A 14421-nucleotide genomic window follows, 5' to 3' on the forward strand; every position below is an offset into this window, starting at 1 on the left:
CAGTTGATATTCTCAGTATCCTGTGACGTTCATGCTTTTTCTGAGGCTCATACTTCTAAGAAATGTTGAAGCTAGAATTTGAACTTACCAGTGTCATCAAAATCATGTGTACCTATTTATGAATCATAAAAATGATAAAAATCAATTATCCTGATTTGTGTATCAGGAAAGGTATACATCATTTTTATGACCCCAGACCAACAATTCCATTTTCGATCTATTCTTTGTATTTGAGCACATGTAACTGGCCTGGAAGAAGAAACTTACTTAGGAAATGGAGGACTTCCATGTGGGAGAAACTGGTCTATCCCAGGAAATCAAACAATGTGTATTATAAAGTGACACATCCCTGATAGTGCAGCATAGTCCTCAGTGCACACCTGTATTCTCAGAATTCTTATGAATTCTTAAAGTGTCCATATTCACTAACATGAGTGTCTCAGTTTAGATGATATATCGTAGGATGAACCTATTTATACGTAACATGCCTGGGGTCAGCCCTGGTGAGAGCCCTGAGGCTAATTCCTCTTCCAAGCCGAAACAGTGACTGTACAATGGGTGCTGGCTGGGGGAAAAAAAAAAGTTATTTTTATGGTTTTCTTTCCCTCTTTAGAGCAGAAGAGCCTTCTTAGGTCTGAATCCCTAGAGACCAGGCCAGTTTGGAACCACCATGGCCAAGTTCATGGGAATGGCACCAATTCAGAGTAGTGGGTTCTCTCACGTTTGGAAAGCCAGTTGTGCAAGAGATTACGAATAAACTATCTTGAGCATTTTCACAGGCCTCACCAAAGCAGGACTTTAGATGAGATCAAATGGCTGCCTTTCCCTGCATGACCATATTTTTCCTGGTATCCTCCACTTTGGCACAGATTGTTTTTTCAGGTAAGCATATGTCTTGGGAGAGAAACATCCGTTTTTCTTTTACTTGCAGGAGAGAGAGAGAGTCATTTGTGACTGGATGGGTAAAGTTTTGCTGAAACATAGGGCTTTGGGCTTGATAATGCAAATTGGGTATCAATTGGGTATCACTATTGGAAAGGGATTGCTATTGGATAGCAATTTAAAATTATTTTGAACATGACAAGTGAAACAAAATAAACCAAAATGAACAAAAGTTTAGGTTCAAAGATGTGTCACTGCTTCCATACCCTTTTCCTTCCACTGCAGTCCCACCCTCATCTTTTATGTAACCAATCTTATTTTAGGTACCTATTTGCATCCTGCTTTTCCCAATTTAAGAATGTCCTGAAAATCAGTACATATCAGTTCACAGGGATTTCCTCATTCTTTTATACGACAGCATAAGACTTTTTTGGATGGATGTACCAAAGTTTATTCAACCAGTCTTAGGTGTACGGGCATTAGTTTGTGTCCAATATTTTGCAATTAAAAACAATGCTGCAATAAATAATCTTATGCATATGTATTTTTCTATTGTTGGAAGTTTATCTTCAGGGTAGATTCCTTGAATTGTGATTGAATGTGAATGCAAAGTAGTTTTGTTCAACGTTGCCAAATTTCACTTCATAAAAGTTGTGCCAACTTGCATTCCCACCAGTAGTAGATGGTATTTCAATATAGTTTTCATTAGCATTTTTCTTATCATACTGCATTTGAATATCCTTCACAAATTCAAGGGTCATTTCCATATCTTCTGGGTTTTGTGTGTGTGTATGAGTTGTAGGTCCATGTGTATAACTCATTCAGCAATTGGGGTTTTTTTCCCCTCAATTTTAAAGTATTCTTTATATATCAGGTATATTAGCCCTTTATCTATGATATGTGTTGCAAATATTTTTTCCAGTTTTTCAGATATCTTTTTTAGTTTATGTTTATATTTTGTCATGAAAAAGTTATTTTTATTTGGATGTAATAAAATGTATCAGTCCTTTCTGTTACTGCACAGAGATTAATGAGTCATTATCAGAAAGTCTTTCATGTATTAAGATTAAAGAGCAACTCGGTTGTGTTATATTTTGATCTTTGTATGGTTTTGTTTTTTATGTTCAGATCCAGATCCATTTGAAGTTTGTACTTATATATGGTATGCAGTATATATATATTACTTTACTTTTACTAGATGAAGGCTTTTATTTTTCTTTTCTCATAACTATATCCAGCTGCTTTTGTTATTAAAATATTCTGGCTTTTTAGAATGAGAGAGGAGCATTCCATCTTTTTTATTCTCTGAAAGAGTGCATATGTAAACAGCATAGTCTATTCCTGGAGAGGTTGGGAGGCTTGTTGTTTCCTTTATGTGAAGATTTTAAAATCATATAACTTTTCTAACTTTGTAAATTCTAACTTTTGGAAAGCTAGAATTTTCTTGGATATTTTAAATATCACCTAACAGTGAGAGACAGGGCAAAACTTCAATAGGTCTTTTCTTATTTTATTCTCCCATAGCCAGCTGGTCATCCTCTATCCCTAAGCAACACCAGCACCCCTCGCACAAATCAGTTCACCATATCCGTCAGTCTCTCCAGAGCCAAGGAACTCCTAAGTTTTCTTGTCATCATTCTTAGTATCCTCTTTAGTTCAGCATCTTGGTAGGAACTGGCCTAATCCTTTATTTACTATATTACTTTTAATTTTTACAACAATCTTTAAAATGCATATACTTATCCTAATTGTCGTGACGAGGAAACTAAAGCCAACAAAAGTAACTTAATGAAAATAACACGGTTTGCAAGTTAAGCATACAACCCCAAATGGTTTTTACTCTTTCCTCAATGACACAGCAAATTTATAAATGAAGTCAGGACTGTGAAAAGAAGGAGAGAATAAATAAATGGATGAAGTAGTTAACGAAGGAATACCACTCACAAATTTTGCTGTCACAAATTATTTTGTATACTTTGTGCAAATGAGTAATTGCATTACATTTCTTTGTTCAGTCAGTAACTTCAGTGAGTGAAATCAAACTCCATGGAGAACTGTTTCTTTTAACCTATTGTGTCTGTACTTTATTTGCAGAAATCTTCAAACCACATGACTATTCTAAATGGCCTATGGTAAATTTAAATTTCTAAGTTCTGAATTCTGATTTTAATCTGATCACTCTCTTGACATGAGAGACCTAAAACTTCATAGTGGTTAAGTAGAATGGAAGTTTTCTATGTGACTTTGGGTGTGTATCTTAACCTCTTCAGGCTTAGATTTACTCCCATGTAGCACAAGCATTATAATAGTAAGATGCATCTCTGAACATTAAATGAATTAATACCTGTCAATTGTCCAAGGCCACAGAGTTTAACAATGGTATATACAGAATTTAATCCCAGTCTCAATACAGAACCCTCACTCTTAAAAACTACATTTAAGCCCTTATCTTCTAGGAGTTCAGAGACACATAACTATCTCTACTCACAAACTTCTTATAATGAGTTATTGGCATTGGGACTCCAAGTTTAAGTGAAAACTTTGCATTTGGGATTTAAGCGGAGTTATTATACTGCTTATGACTAGCAAATGATGAATGAGTGAGGATATTGTAGTCAGAAAAAAACTTGCCTGACCAAAGCCCAGAGGAGAGGAAATCTTGCAAAAAGATCAATTGACTAGTAACATTTGATATTATTTCTATGTGGGGCAGAAGTGACAGGCCAGGAATAGATGAAGGAAAATCTATCAGTTGCTATTCATATGATATTTTATGATGTTTGCAGCCCCCATGTAAAATGTACTACCCACTGGATCCTCTTTATGACGCAAACTGTCCTGAGGTGACAGCATATGTTTGTGCTACAAATGGCCACACTTACAAGAATGAGTGTTTCCTTTGTGTTGATCAGTGGTAAGTTCAAAATAAAATACCATTATTTTTTCTCTATATTTCTTCACAGAAATTTCCAATAATTTTAGCAAGGAACTGGATTTGCTGATGCATGGGATTTTTTTTTTTTTTTAATAGCCTCTATTGTTCACAAAAGACTGGGGACAGACTACGTACATAGTAAAGAGAAAAGTCTTTTTAAAAAAGTTAGTTAACATTCAAAGTTGACTCATTTAAAAAAAAAGAAAGAAAAGCTTACATGATATTTTGGCATAACTGTACAGAGATCATATTAGTAGATAGTCTATAGATTATATTCAAGCAATAAATAGAAATTCATTTTTAAAAAAATTAAATTTTCTTTAACAAGTCACAGTGACATCCCTATGAGTAGCACCCATATTGCTGCCTGGAAGAAGTAAATATAGATAGTGATACAGACATACAGACACAGACATAAATACAGGTGTAGATACACGTAAGTAACAAAGTGATTATGTGGTCTTACGTGGAAAAAATTTCACTGTCAACTTTTAATATTTTTTTGCCTTTCAAATAAATTCAATGGGAAATTTAGATTAAAAAATAATATTCCTTGTGATCTATTTTAGCTCTATTTGAAATTGTTTTTACAAATCAGCCTTGTCGTGTCTTGTCAGTAACTCTTCCATGACCTATGAGATCCTCTCTGTTGGGAGTCTCCAGGAGTACCCTCAGGTTTGATGATTCCCTAGTAGGACTGACAGAACTCAGAAAAGCTGTTATATGCATGCTAACAGTTTATTACGATGAAAGGATACAGAATAAAATCAGCAAAGGCAGAAAACTCATAGGGTGGTGTCTAGGAGATCAGGCACAAGCTTCCAGTTGTCCTCTCCCAGGGGAGTCACACAGGCAGTGCTTAAATTCTCCCAGCTATGTGTCATAACTTATATAAAGTATTGAAAACCTGGGAAGCCCACCAAAGCTTTGGTGTCCAGGGTTTTTACTGGGGACATGCAGCACCTACATGATTGACAACTACTTAGTCTCCAGCCCCCTCCCCCTAGGAGTTAAACTGATACAGAGTGGCTCAGCACCACAGGTGAACAGAAACAGGCATTCACCTCAGGGTAAATTATCTGGCATGACCTATGGCCCTAGGTTACAAAGTTACTCTTATCAGCCAGAATATCCCAAGGGTGTAGAGATTACTTCCTCTGAGCTGATTTGAGCATCTCAAGTCTGCTGAGCTAACTCTTTAATGCATATCTTCCTTTGAGAAGAATCTTCATGGACTTCTGGCATCACATTAGTATGCCACCGCAATTATTTCTGAGCACTGAAGGAAACGAGGTGTAGAAACTAGTCCAATAAAGGTAATACTTGCTCATCTTCAGAGCAAGTACTACACTCAAAGGATGACTTTAAAGGAAAAGAATGGGAACTGAAAAATGTGAATTAACCAAGTATCTCCCATTGACTTCAAAGAAAGATGAATGAGAATTCATGAATATTAGCAGACTATGTAGAATGATTAAACTACATAATCATTCCTTCCAAATGTGGTTGTTGTCATTTTCTCAGGCAGGGCTAATTAGGCAAAAGACATTGGGAAGTGTCTTCTTAGCTCTTCCACATAAGCCTTCTTCACACTGTCTGGTATCTGGACGCACACCATTAAAATGAGCAGCCTAAGAAGGACCCACCCACAATGGCCTGGGCTTCTGAAAATCAGCATAGGTTGATGCAGAATTACATTGGGGACTTGATTTTCCACTATGCTACAACCAAATGGCTTCTCAAAGATGGTTCTGAGATTTTTTTCAGCCTCATCTAGGAGACTTGAGAAAGTCTCAAAAGCTCTATGAGCATGCCTCTGATCTGTTCTGGCACTCTCTCACCCTCTCACTCTCATTCTCTCTCCTTTCTTTCTTTCTTCCTTTCCTTTTCTATCCTGTAAGTCTGCCAGATATACTATGAACACTAGCTGTTTTTTCTCAATCAAAGTATAAATAAGGAGCCTCTGCTGATTAAAAAAGAAAAAAATGGTTCTCTCATTGGAGCCATTATGAACGTAGTTCTTATCAAACATATCTATTTCTGGAACACAGAGAACGCTAATGCCAGTGGCAGGGATGGTACAGTTGCCTGTATATTTGTTTTAATTCTCACTGTGACTTGCATGTATAAACGTGGACTTCATGCCATTTCTGGATCTCAGGGCAACAAGAATAGTCATTATGCTCTTTTGAGTAATGGAGGCATAAGAGTAATTCTTCTGTCTCTGCTCTTAGCTAGTGTTTTGAAGAAAAATCCTGAGAAACTGGACTCACAATTCTGAGAGATATCCGCCATTTATGAACAATGTAAATCCCTTGAAAAACAGAAAACTTAAGAGTGTGTGTCTTGCCCAGAATTGAAAAAAAATCAGTCATTATCCTTAAAGGAATCCCCCAAGCCTACTCAGTGTAGGGCCCTCATAATAACTACCAAGAAAATAGAGTTGTATGAAACAGATCCCAGACTCTTCATAAGTTTGTGGTCTTATGTGGCAAAAAGAATATATTACATAAGAAAATTCATGATAACAGAAAACAGTATTGGTCCTGTTTAACCAGAATAGTATTTGAGTAAGTTTTTATGGTTGACAGTATTTCAAAAATCAGATTTTACCTAAAAATATAGATTTCCAATTTATTTTTAAAAAATCAAACATTATATTAATAGTAAGCTAGGATTTCACATTCAAGAAATAAGCAACAGTTATCTAGTAGCAGTTCCCCATCCAAATGGAGTGCAGGCAATATATATATTCTTTTTCAGCTTCTTTTCTATTATAGGTCATTACAAGATACTGAGTATAGTTCCCTGTGCTATACAGTAGGTCCTTGTTGTTTATCTATTTTATATACAGTAGTATGTATATGTTAATCCCAAACTCCTAATTTATCCCCCCAACCTGCTATCGCCTTTGATAACCCTATGTTTGTTTTCTATGTCTATGAGTCTATTTCTGTTTTGTAAATAAGTTCATTTGTATCCTTTTTTAAGGTTCCACATATACATGATATCATATGACATTTGTCTTTTTCTTTTTCTGACTTACCTCACTTAATATGATAATCTCTATGTCCATCCATATTGCTGCAAATGGCATTATTTCATTCTTTTTTATGGCTGAGTAATATTCCATTACACACACACACACACACACACACACACACACACACACACACACACCCCATATCTTCTTTATCCATTCATCTGTTGATGGACATTTAGGTTGCTTCCATGTCTTGGCTAATACTGCTATTAACATTGGGGTGCATGTATCTTTTCAAATTAGAGTTTGATCCAGATATATGCCCAGGAGTGGGATTGTAGGATCATACGGTAACTCTGTTTTTAGTTTTTTAAGGAACCTCCATACTGTTCTCCATTGTGGCTGCACCAATTTACATTCCCACCAATGGTGTAGAAGGGTTCCCTTTTCTCCACACTCTCTCCAGCATTTATTATTTATAGAGTTTTTAATGATGGCCATTCTGACTGGTGTGAGGTGATACCTCATTGTATAACCTCATTGTAGTTCTGATTTGCATTTCTCTAATAATTAGTGATGTGGAACATCTTTTCATGTGCCCGTTGGCCATCTGTATGTCTTCTTTGGAGAAATGTCTATTTAGGTCTTCTGCCCATTTCCTGATTGGGTTGTTTGTCTTTTTTTTTGATATTAAGCTGATGAGCTGTTTGCATATTCTGGAAATTAATCCTTGTTGGTCTCATCGTTTGCAAATATTTTCTCCCAGTCCTTAGGTTGTCTTTTCATTTTGTTTATGGTTTCCTTTGCTGTGCAGAAGCCTTTAAGTTCAATTAGGTCTCATTTGTTTATTTTGGTTTATATTTTCATTACTCTAGGAGGTGGATCAAAAAAGATATTGGTGCCATTTATGTCAAAGAGTGTTCTGCCTATGTTTTCCTCTAAGAGTTTTATAGTGTCTGGCCTTATAATTAGGTCTTTGATACATTTTGAGTTTATTTTTATATATGGTGTTAGAGAATGTTCTAATTTCATTCCTTTACATGTAGCTGTCCAGTTTTCCCAGCACCACTTATTGAAGAGAATGTCTTTTTGCTGTTGTATATTCTTGCCTCCTTTGTCATGAGGCAGTTAAAGTATTCTTAAAGAAAAAGTGCAGGGACTGGTGGCGCAGTGGATAAGACTCTGTGCTCCCAATGCACAGAGCGCAGGTTAGATCCCTGGTCAAGGAACTAGATCCTACATGCATGTTGCAACTAATAAGAGTTCGCATGCCACAACTAAGGAGCCCATGTGCCACAACTAAGGAGCCCACAAGCCGCAACTAAGGAGATGGCGAGCTACAATTAAGGACCCCGCCTGCTGCAATGAAGACTCGGAGCAACCAGATAAATAAATAAATAATATATTTTTTTAAAAAAGCTAATACTATGTTGAGAGGTTTAAAAAAAGAAAAAGTGCAAAAGAAAATAGAATGGGCAATTTACACAGGGCTCACTGCTTGGGAGAACACATGGAACTGAGAAACAGCAATGTCTTTAGGGAAATAAGGAAGATAAAAATAGTGTTGAAAGGAATGTCAGGTATTTAAAGGACAGTAATAAATAAGGGTGGAAAGTTAGGCAGAGGCTAGTCTTCTGGGAAACATAAATCCTAAAGTAAGGGGAATAGGCTGTAGTCTATGGGCAGTGTAAACCTAGTGAAAATTTGAGTAAAGAGTGAATTATGTGAATTATTATGCATAGCATTATTGCTATGGTTATCTTTTACTTCTTGGTAGAAAAATTTGACATTGCTACACTGAATGGAAAGGTATTAAAATGGGAATGGGTTGGGCAATGAAAGACTCTCTACTGAAAAACTTCACAGAGCAATTTTTGAATAATCAAGACATGGTGGGGAATGTGCCAACTGTGGTGGCCATGAAAAGAGATGGAGGTAAAGGGAATTGTAGAAGCAGCTCCTTTTCTCAGGACTTCATTTGGAAGAGAAAGGATGTGAAGCAAGGCCCCCTTTCCTTATGATACTAATCTCTTTTTTCTTCTCTTTTCTTTAGGGAATTCGGTCCTCATATTAAATTTGATAAATACGGAAAATGTGATTAATGGGTAACAGAGTACTATATACTTGCTTATTCTTTTCACTACTTAATTCTGAAAATTATTTCTTTTGGAATTTGAGGGTGTATAATAAATAAATAACACAACTCCATGCTGCACCCAAATTTGGAACAAAATTGGAAACGAAGACTAATGGAGAACTGAGTATCACATTTATTAGAAATAAACACCATACTGAAAAAGGTGGTAGATATTCATCTCTGGGTACTGATTGTTTCAAGTCAGCTTTCAGTTTGCTTGGTGCTGAGGTCTGTTATCAAACGTGCTTATGAACACTCCCCTGAATTCAGTTTATCCCAAATTGCAGGCTTATCTGCAAGGTCAGACCCTGCCCCACTAATCTCACTTAAAGACATGAACAAAAGAGAAAATATCCCCTCCACACATGCACACAGTTGTTTGAGAATTTCTACCTCATATTCATAAATGAAGCCCACCTTCAGTAGAAGAGAAAAAGGTCCACATGCTAACAGAAGGAGAGAAGAAGAGCCAAGTGCTTTGGGGAACAAGCATGTTTGTGAGAGAAAGGGAGAGAGTGCTCATCGTCTAACCCCCAATTGCAGTATACCTAATTCTCACTCCATCCCATTGTTCACATTACATCGTTCAATAAATTTCCTTTTCTTTTTTTGCTTGATCTGGTCTATAATCTGTCACTTGTAGCTGAAAGATCTTGATTAATACAGGGAGATGAAGTCATTATTTTACTTGAGGCTGGGGAAATGAAAAGTAAAGAACTCTCTCCTTTGCCATGTGTGCTCTGTGCTAGTACCTGTTGTTGCCACTAGATGCCAGCCTCATTCTTCTAACTTAATCTGATGAGTTGAACCAGACAGGTCCAGAAAGGTGTGCACAAGTCTACTTTCTCCATCACCTTTCCGGCATATATACAGTCCACCTCTGCTAGCAGGGGAGACCCTCATCCTCTTATGTCTTCCTGCCTCCTGTCCCCAGCACCCCAGGCCAGTAGGATCCAGCTGGGTGGCTCTCTTTGGAGCTGGGGTGATAAAGTTTCAGGTCTCTCAGGTCCCTCAAAATAAAGAGTCTCTTAAAATACAGACCTTCTCTTGTTAATTATCATCTTGTATAGTTGAACACTATTTCATTATTTCACCTTTCCATCTCTGCCTCACCAAAAATAACAAAAGCAGAATCTTCTCCTCAAAAAGGGGGTGGGAGGTATAACTTGTCCTACCACAGAATAAAAAAGAGAGAACCAGGAAAATTCTATCTTTTATTTTCCCCTCCTCAAAAAAAAGAGAGCCCACAATTATTCTACTTTAGTAGGAAAATAAACAGGCATAGTTAGAAACCCCTGGCTTAACAAGCATCTTCTCTGTTGTGTGAAAATGCTGGGCTGACTGGGAGACAGATAGGAACACACACACGGTAACTAAGCTCATATGAAGTGTAAGCTGAGAATGGAAATAACCATCTGAAGTTTTAGATGAGAACACAGGCGTTCCAGTAAAGGGAGGGGCAGTTTGACATCTTGGCCCAGCCTTACAAGCAGAGGTAGAGTTCTGACAATAATTAGCCCATGTTCAGTGAGCACATGCACCATGCCAAGTGCTGTGTTTTATTTGCTTTATCTCAATTAATCCTCTCCACAGTCCTATAAGCCTGCTACCATTGTCACCCCCATTTTACAGATGAGGAAACTAAACTTAGACAAGGTAAACTATGCAATCTTGTAGTTTATAAAGGACTGAAATTTAAACTCAATTATCCTGCTCCTAACCACAACCTTATGTTGTCTACAAACCCAAAAGGGACTAGAAAAAGAGAGCCTAGATGCATTAATGGACAAATAATGTATCAAAATAAAATTTTGTTTTCAAAATTATAAAAGCATTCCTCAAATGGGAGCCAAGTTTCCTGCTTACTTTTCAGATATTTAAAATAAATTAGTTAATACTCACTTAGCATCAACTTTTTAGGTTTGATCTGCCATTTCTGTTTTCTGATCTCCAGATCTATTTATTCTCTATAAAACAGTAAGAAAATTTTTTATAGAGCACAGGCAAATAAAACCTATTGGTTTAACGAACATTTATTGGGTGCCTATGCTGTGTCAGACACTGTTCTAGGCACTGGGCAGATAAGGCCTGTATTCTCAAGGAGTTCACATTCAGATGACCTTGGTAAGAGCATAGTGCTGGGGGAAAAACGATAACAAACAAATAAACAAAACACACGGATAGCAAGGTCAGGAGTGGATACTGCCTGCTATAAGCAGAGAGATTGCTAGAGGGGCTAGGAGAAGTCAAGACCAGATGTTGAGATCACAGAGATCTGGGAGATACAACGACGTCATGTAGATAGGCCGTAAAGCCACGGATAGAAGTCTAGGTCTTATTCTAAATGAGATGAGAAGCTGTTAAAAGGGTATTCCTTTAATACTTTGAGCTACAGCCTGCTCCTCTAGAAGCAACTCCTGAACATAATTTATCTGAAAACACTATGGCGGATTTCTCACTTCTTCATCTGCCTCCTGACTTTCCAGACCCTTTCTCCTCAGAGCATGGTCAGGAACAGTACTGGGAGCTTGTTAAAAATGCAGAATTGCAGATTTCACTGCAGCCGTGCTGGGTCAAATTCTACAATTTATCAAGATCCCCAGTGGGATTTCAATGCATCTCAGGTTGAGAGGCATTGATGTATACCCCTCAGAGGAGACTTTGGGAAAGAGAAGTGGTTTTTTTTTTTTTTTCCCAACGGTTTTGTGTTTTTCCTGGGAGACACATATGCTCCCAAGACATTGCCTGGCTAAGTGTTAATGAGTCTGAACAAGGCTCACCTCAGCATCATTAGTCCTTAGTGGTAAATGGCTAAGAATACAAGCTCTGAAACCAAACTACCTGAATTCAAACCTCAACTCGATCTCATGTTACTTAAGTGAACTTCAGCAAGTTAGTTAGCCTCTCTCCTCTGCACCTTAACTTTCTTATGTGATAAAAACTGTTCTTGGACAGGGAGATCAGCTTGGTGCTTTGTGACCACCTAGAGGGGTGGGATAGGGAGGGTGGGAGGGAGATGCAAGAGGGAGGAGATGTGGGGATATATGTATAGCTGATTTACTTTGTTATAAAGCAGAAACTAACACACCATTGTAAAGCAATTATACTCCAATAAAAATGTTAAAAAACAAAACAAAACAAAAACTGTGCTTGGAACATAAGGATTTATCATCATTGTTTTATAATTATATCATTATATTATTATCATTATCATCATCATCATCACCACACTTGGTTCTTTTCTCCTGTACAACATTAGGAAACTTTAAATCAGTTGGGGGAATAATAATATTTGTGGAAAGTGTAAACCAATTTTATTGAAAGTCACTGTGTGATAAAATCTGCATGTTCAGTTCTCATAGGACATTCATTCTTTTGAATGTCTTGCCATTTCCATGACTCAACTACAACATCTGTGCAAATGATTCCTTGTGCTTATCTCTTCCATGATGTGAGCTTCAGTCTCATCTCTCCAATCTCCTGCTAGACCCTTGTATCTGAATTTTCTATCATCATCTTACAATCTAAAGGTCCAAATTCAACCAAATGTCTCTCTCCACAAGTCAGCTCCTCTTCCAGCTGCCCCTGTTTCAGTCCAAGGAGCTTTATTTTCTCAGTTATGAGGCTCAAAAATGTTACTCTTCCTTTATCTCCCAAATGACTCCACCTATAGCCACATAGCCACCAAACCCTCTAGTGAAATTCCTTAACCACTTTTGTCTAAGGACCAATTTTTTAAATGTTCAACCCTTCCAAGACCAATAATTTTACAAAATATAAAATGCATTACTAGAAAATGGAATGATAAAAAATCCTCAAAACAACAAAGCCAACATTATTAAATTCACATATAAAATTAATTTTAATAAATTCAGTAAGTACAAATACAACATAAAAAAGAGAAAAAAATTAGAGAACTGTACTTACTTACTGAAATTGGGCATATAAGTGATTAATACAGTTAATTGCTATTTTGTTCACAATGTATGGTTTTTTGCGGTTACAGTACAATTGAGCAAAATAGCAATTCCCAGTAAGAAACACTTACATGATTGTTTTGCAAGAACAGTGTTCTTGTAGCTATTAAAGGTTTTAATATGCTCCTTGCTTGTTAGCTCATCTAATCTTATCTCCAGAGGATAATGCTGCCTCAGAGGATAATGTATGTTTAAAACTCTGTTGTTTTATTTAAATAAAAACCAATCTCACAGACAATATTTACATGAATTTTTTAGAAGCTATTTTAAAGCACTTTCAGCCAGCTCAGGATATTCAGTCTTAACTTCCATAGGAAATGAAGAAAGTGATGTATTTTCAAAATTGACCTTTAATCCTTTCATCAGTAGCCAGTTCCAAAATGTGTTGTGTAAAATTACAGTTAACTTGAACTTATATTTGATGAAACAAATAGATCTGGATCCATAAATTTCCTATGCATGAACGTTCTTTTGACAGAAAATAAAATTGTACTTCCCTGGTGGTGCAGTGGTTAAGACTCCGCGCTCCCAATGCAGGGGGCCTGGGTTCAATCCCTGACCAGGGAACTAGATCCCACGTGCATGCCGCAACTAAGAAGCCCATGTGCCGCAACTAAGGAGCCCACGTGCCGCAAGTAAGAAGTCAGCAAGCTGCAACTGAGGAGCCCACCCGCTGCAACTAGGACCCGGTGCAACCAAATTAATTAATTAATTAATTTAAATTTTAAAATTAGATACAAATATGTAAGATTTTGGTGCTAACTTTTCACAGACATTCAATATCAAAATTATCACCAACTATTGATAATTGTTAAATCATATATGACATAACAGTTTGTAGATACTCTGTTCATCCAAACATCTAACTTTTGTTCTTGACCTTTGTTCATGAAAAACACCTTACATTCCTTCTTTGAATGAATATATTAAAATCACTAAAAATACTGAACATATCAGACAAATAAGTCTGGCTAATTCATATCTTTAAAATTTGAGATCAAACTGGTTTCAAATCTTGCAGAAACAGTGTGAGTTTTTTCTATAGTTGAAATATTCAACAGATCATTTCTTTCTGATAACCATAGAGCACAACCATTGTTAAGATCCACAATCATATTATCACATAAAAAAGACAATAATATCCAAGAGGTAATGCATTAGACATATATAATTCACAATTTCTACTATGTCATTAAGAACTGTGTTTAGTTCAACTACTAAAAGCATTTTTCATAGTGATACATTCTCCATGAAGGAAGAAGTGATTTATATTCTAGTGCAACCTCTTTAATCTAGAGAATCATTAAGCACGTTTTCTTGTCATTAGAGGTTCAGTATCAGAAAATACAACTATGCAAAACTTTAGTTTAAGACCATATCTATTGACAATGTAATCTTTCAGAATTTTGTGTAGGTCAGAATTAGTTTTATTTGTTGCCAGTGAAGACCAAAAACAAAGAAACAAACACCTTCCTTCACATGTACATCATGTGTAAATTGCACAAGT

The 14421-nt window shown here is 36.6% G+C and overlaps 1 protein-coding gene across 1 annotated transcript; it reads left to right on the plus strand.

The window, feature by feature from the left end:
- The first annotated feature begins 812 nt into the window (after positions 1-812).
- SPINK13 (serine peptidase inhibitor Kazal type 13) lies at positions 813-8902 on the plus strand. Its single transcript, XM_059919548.1, has 4 exons — positions 813-882; positions 2977-3014; positions 3669-3796; positions 8854-8902. Exons 1-4 carry the CDS (start codon positions 813-815, stop codon positions 8900-8902), a joined length of 285 nt encoding a protein of 94 aa, XP_059775531.1.
- Positions 8903-14421: the final 5519 nt, after the last annotated feature.

Source organism: Balaenoptera ricei, chromosome 3 (assembly GCF_028023285.1).
Source record: "Balaenoptera ricei isolate mBalRic1 chromosome 3, mBalRic1.hap2, whole genome shotgun sequence".
Taxonomy (NCBI): domain Eukaryota; kingdom Metazoa; phylum Chordata; class Mammalia; order Artiodactyla; family Balaenopteridae; genus Balaenoptera; species Balaenoptera ricei.

Coding starts and splice junctions, on each gene's coding strand:
- SPINK13 (XM_059919548.1), top strand. CDS start 813: ATGGCTGCCTTTCCCTGCATGACCATATTTTTCCTGGTATCCTCCACT. Junction 883..2,976: donor GGCACAGATTGTTTTTTCAG/GTAAGCATATGT, acceptor CTTTATTTGCAG/AAATCTTCAAACCACATGAC. Junction 3,015..3,668: donor ACTATTCTAAATGGCCTATG/GTAAATTTAAAT, acceptor TGATGTTTGCAG/CCCCCATGTAAAATGTACTA.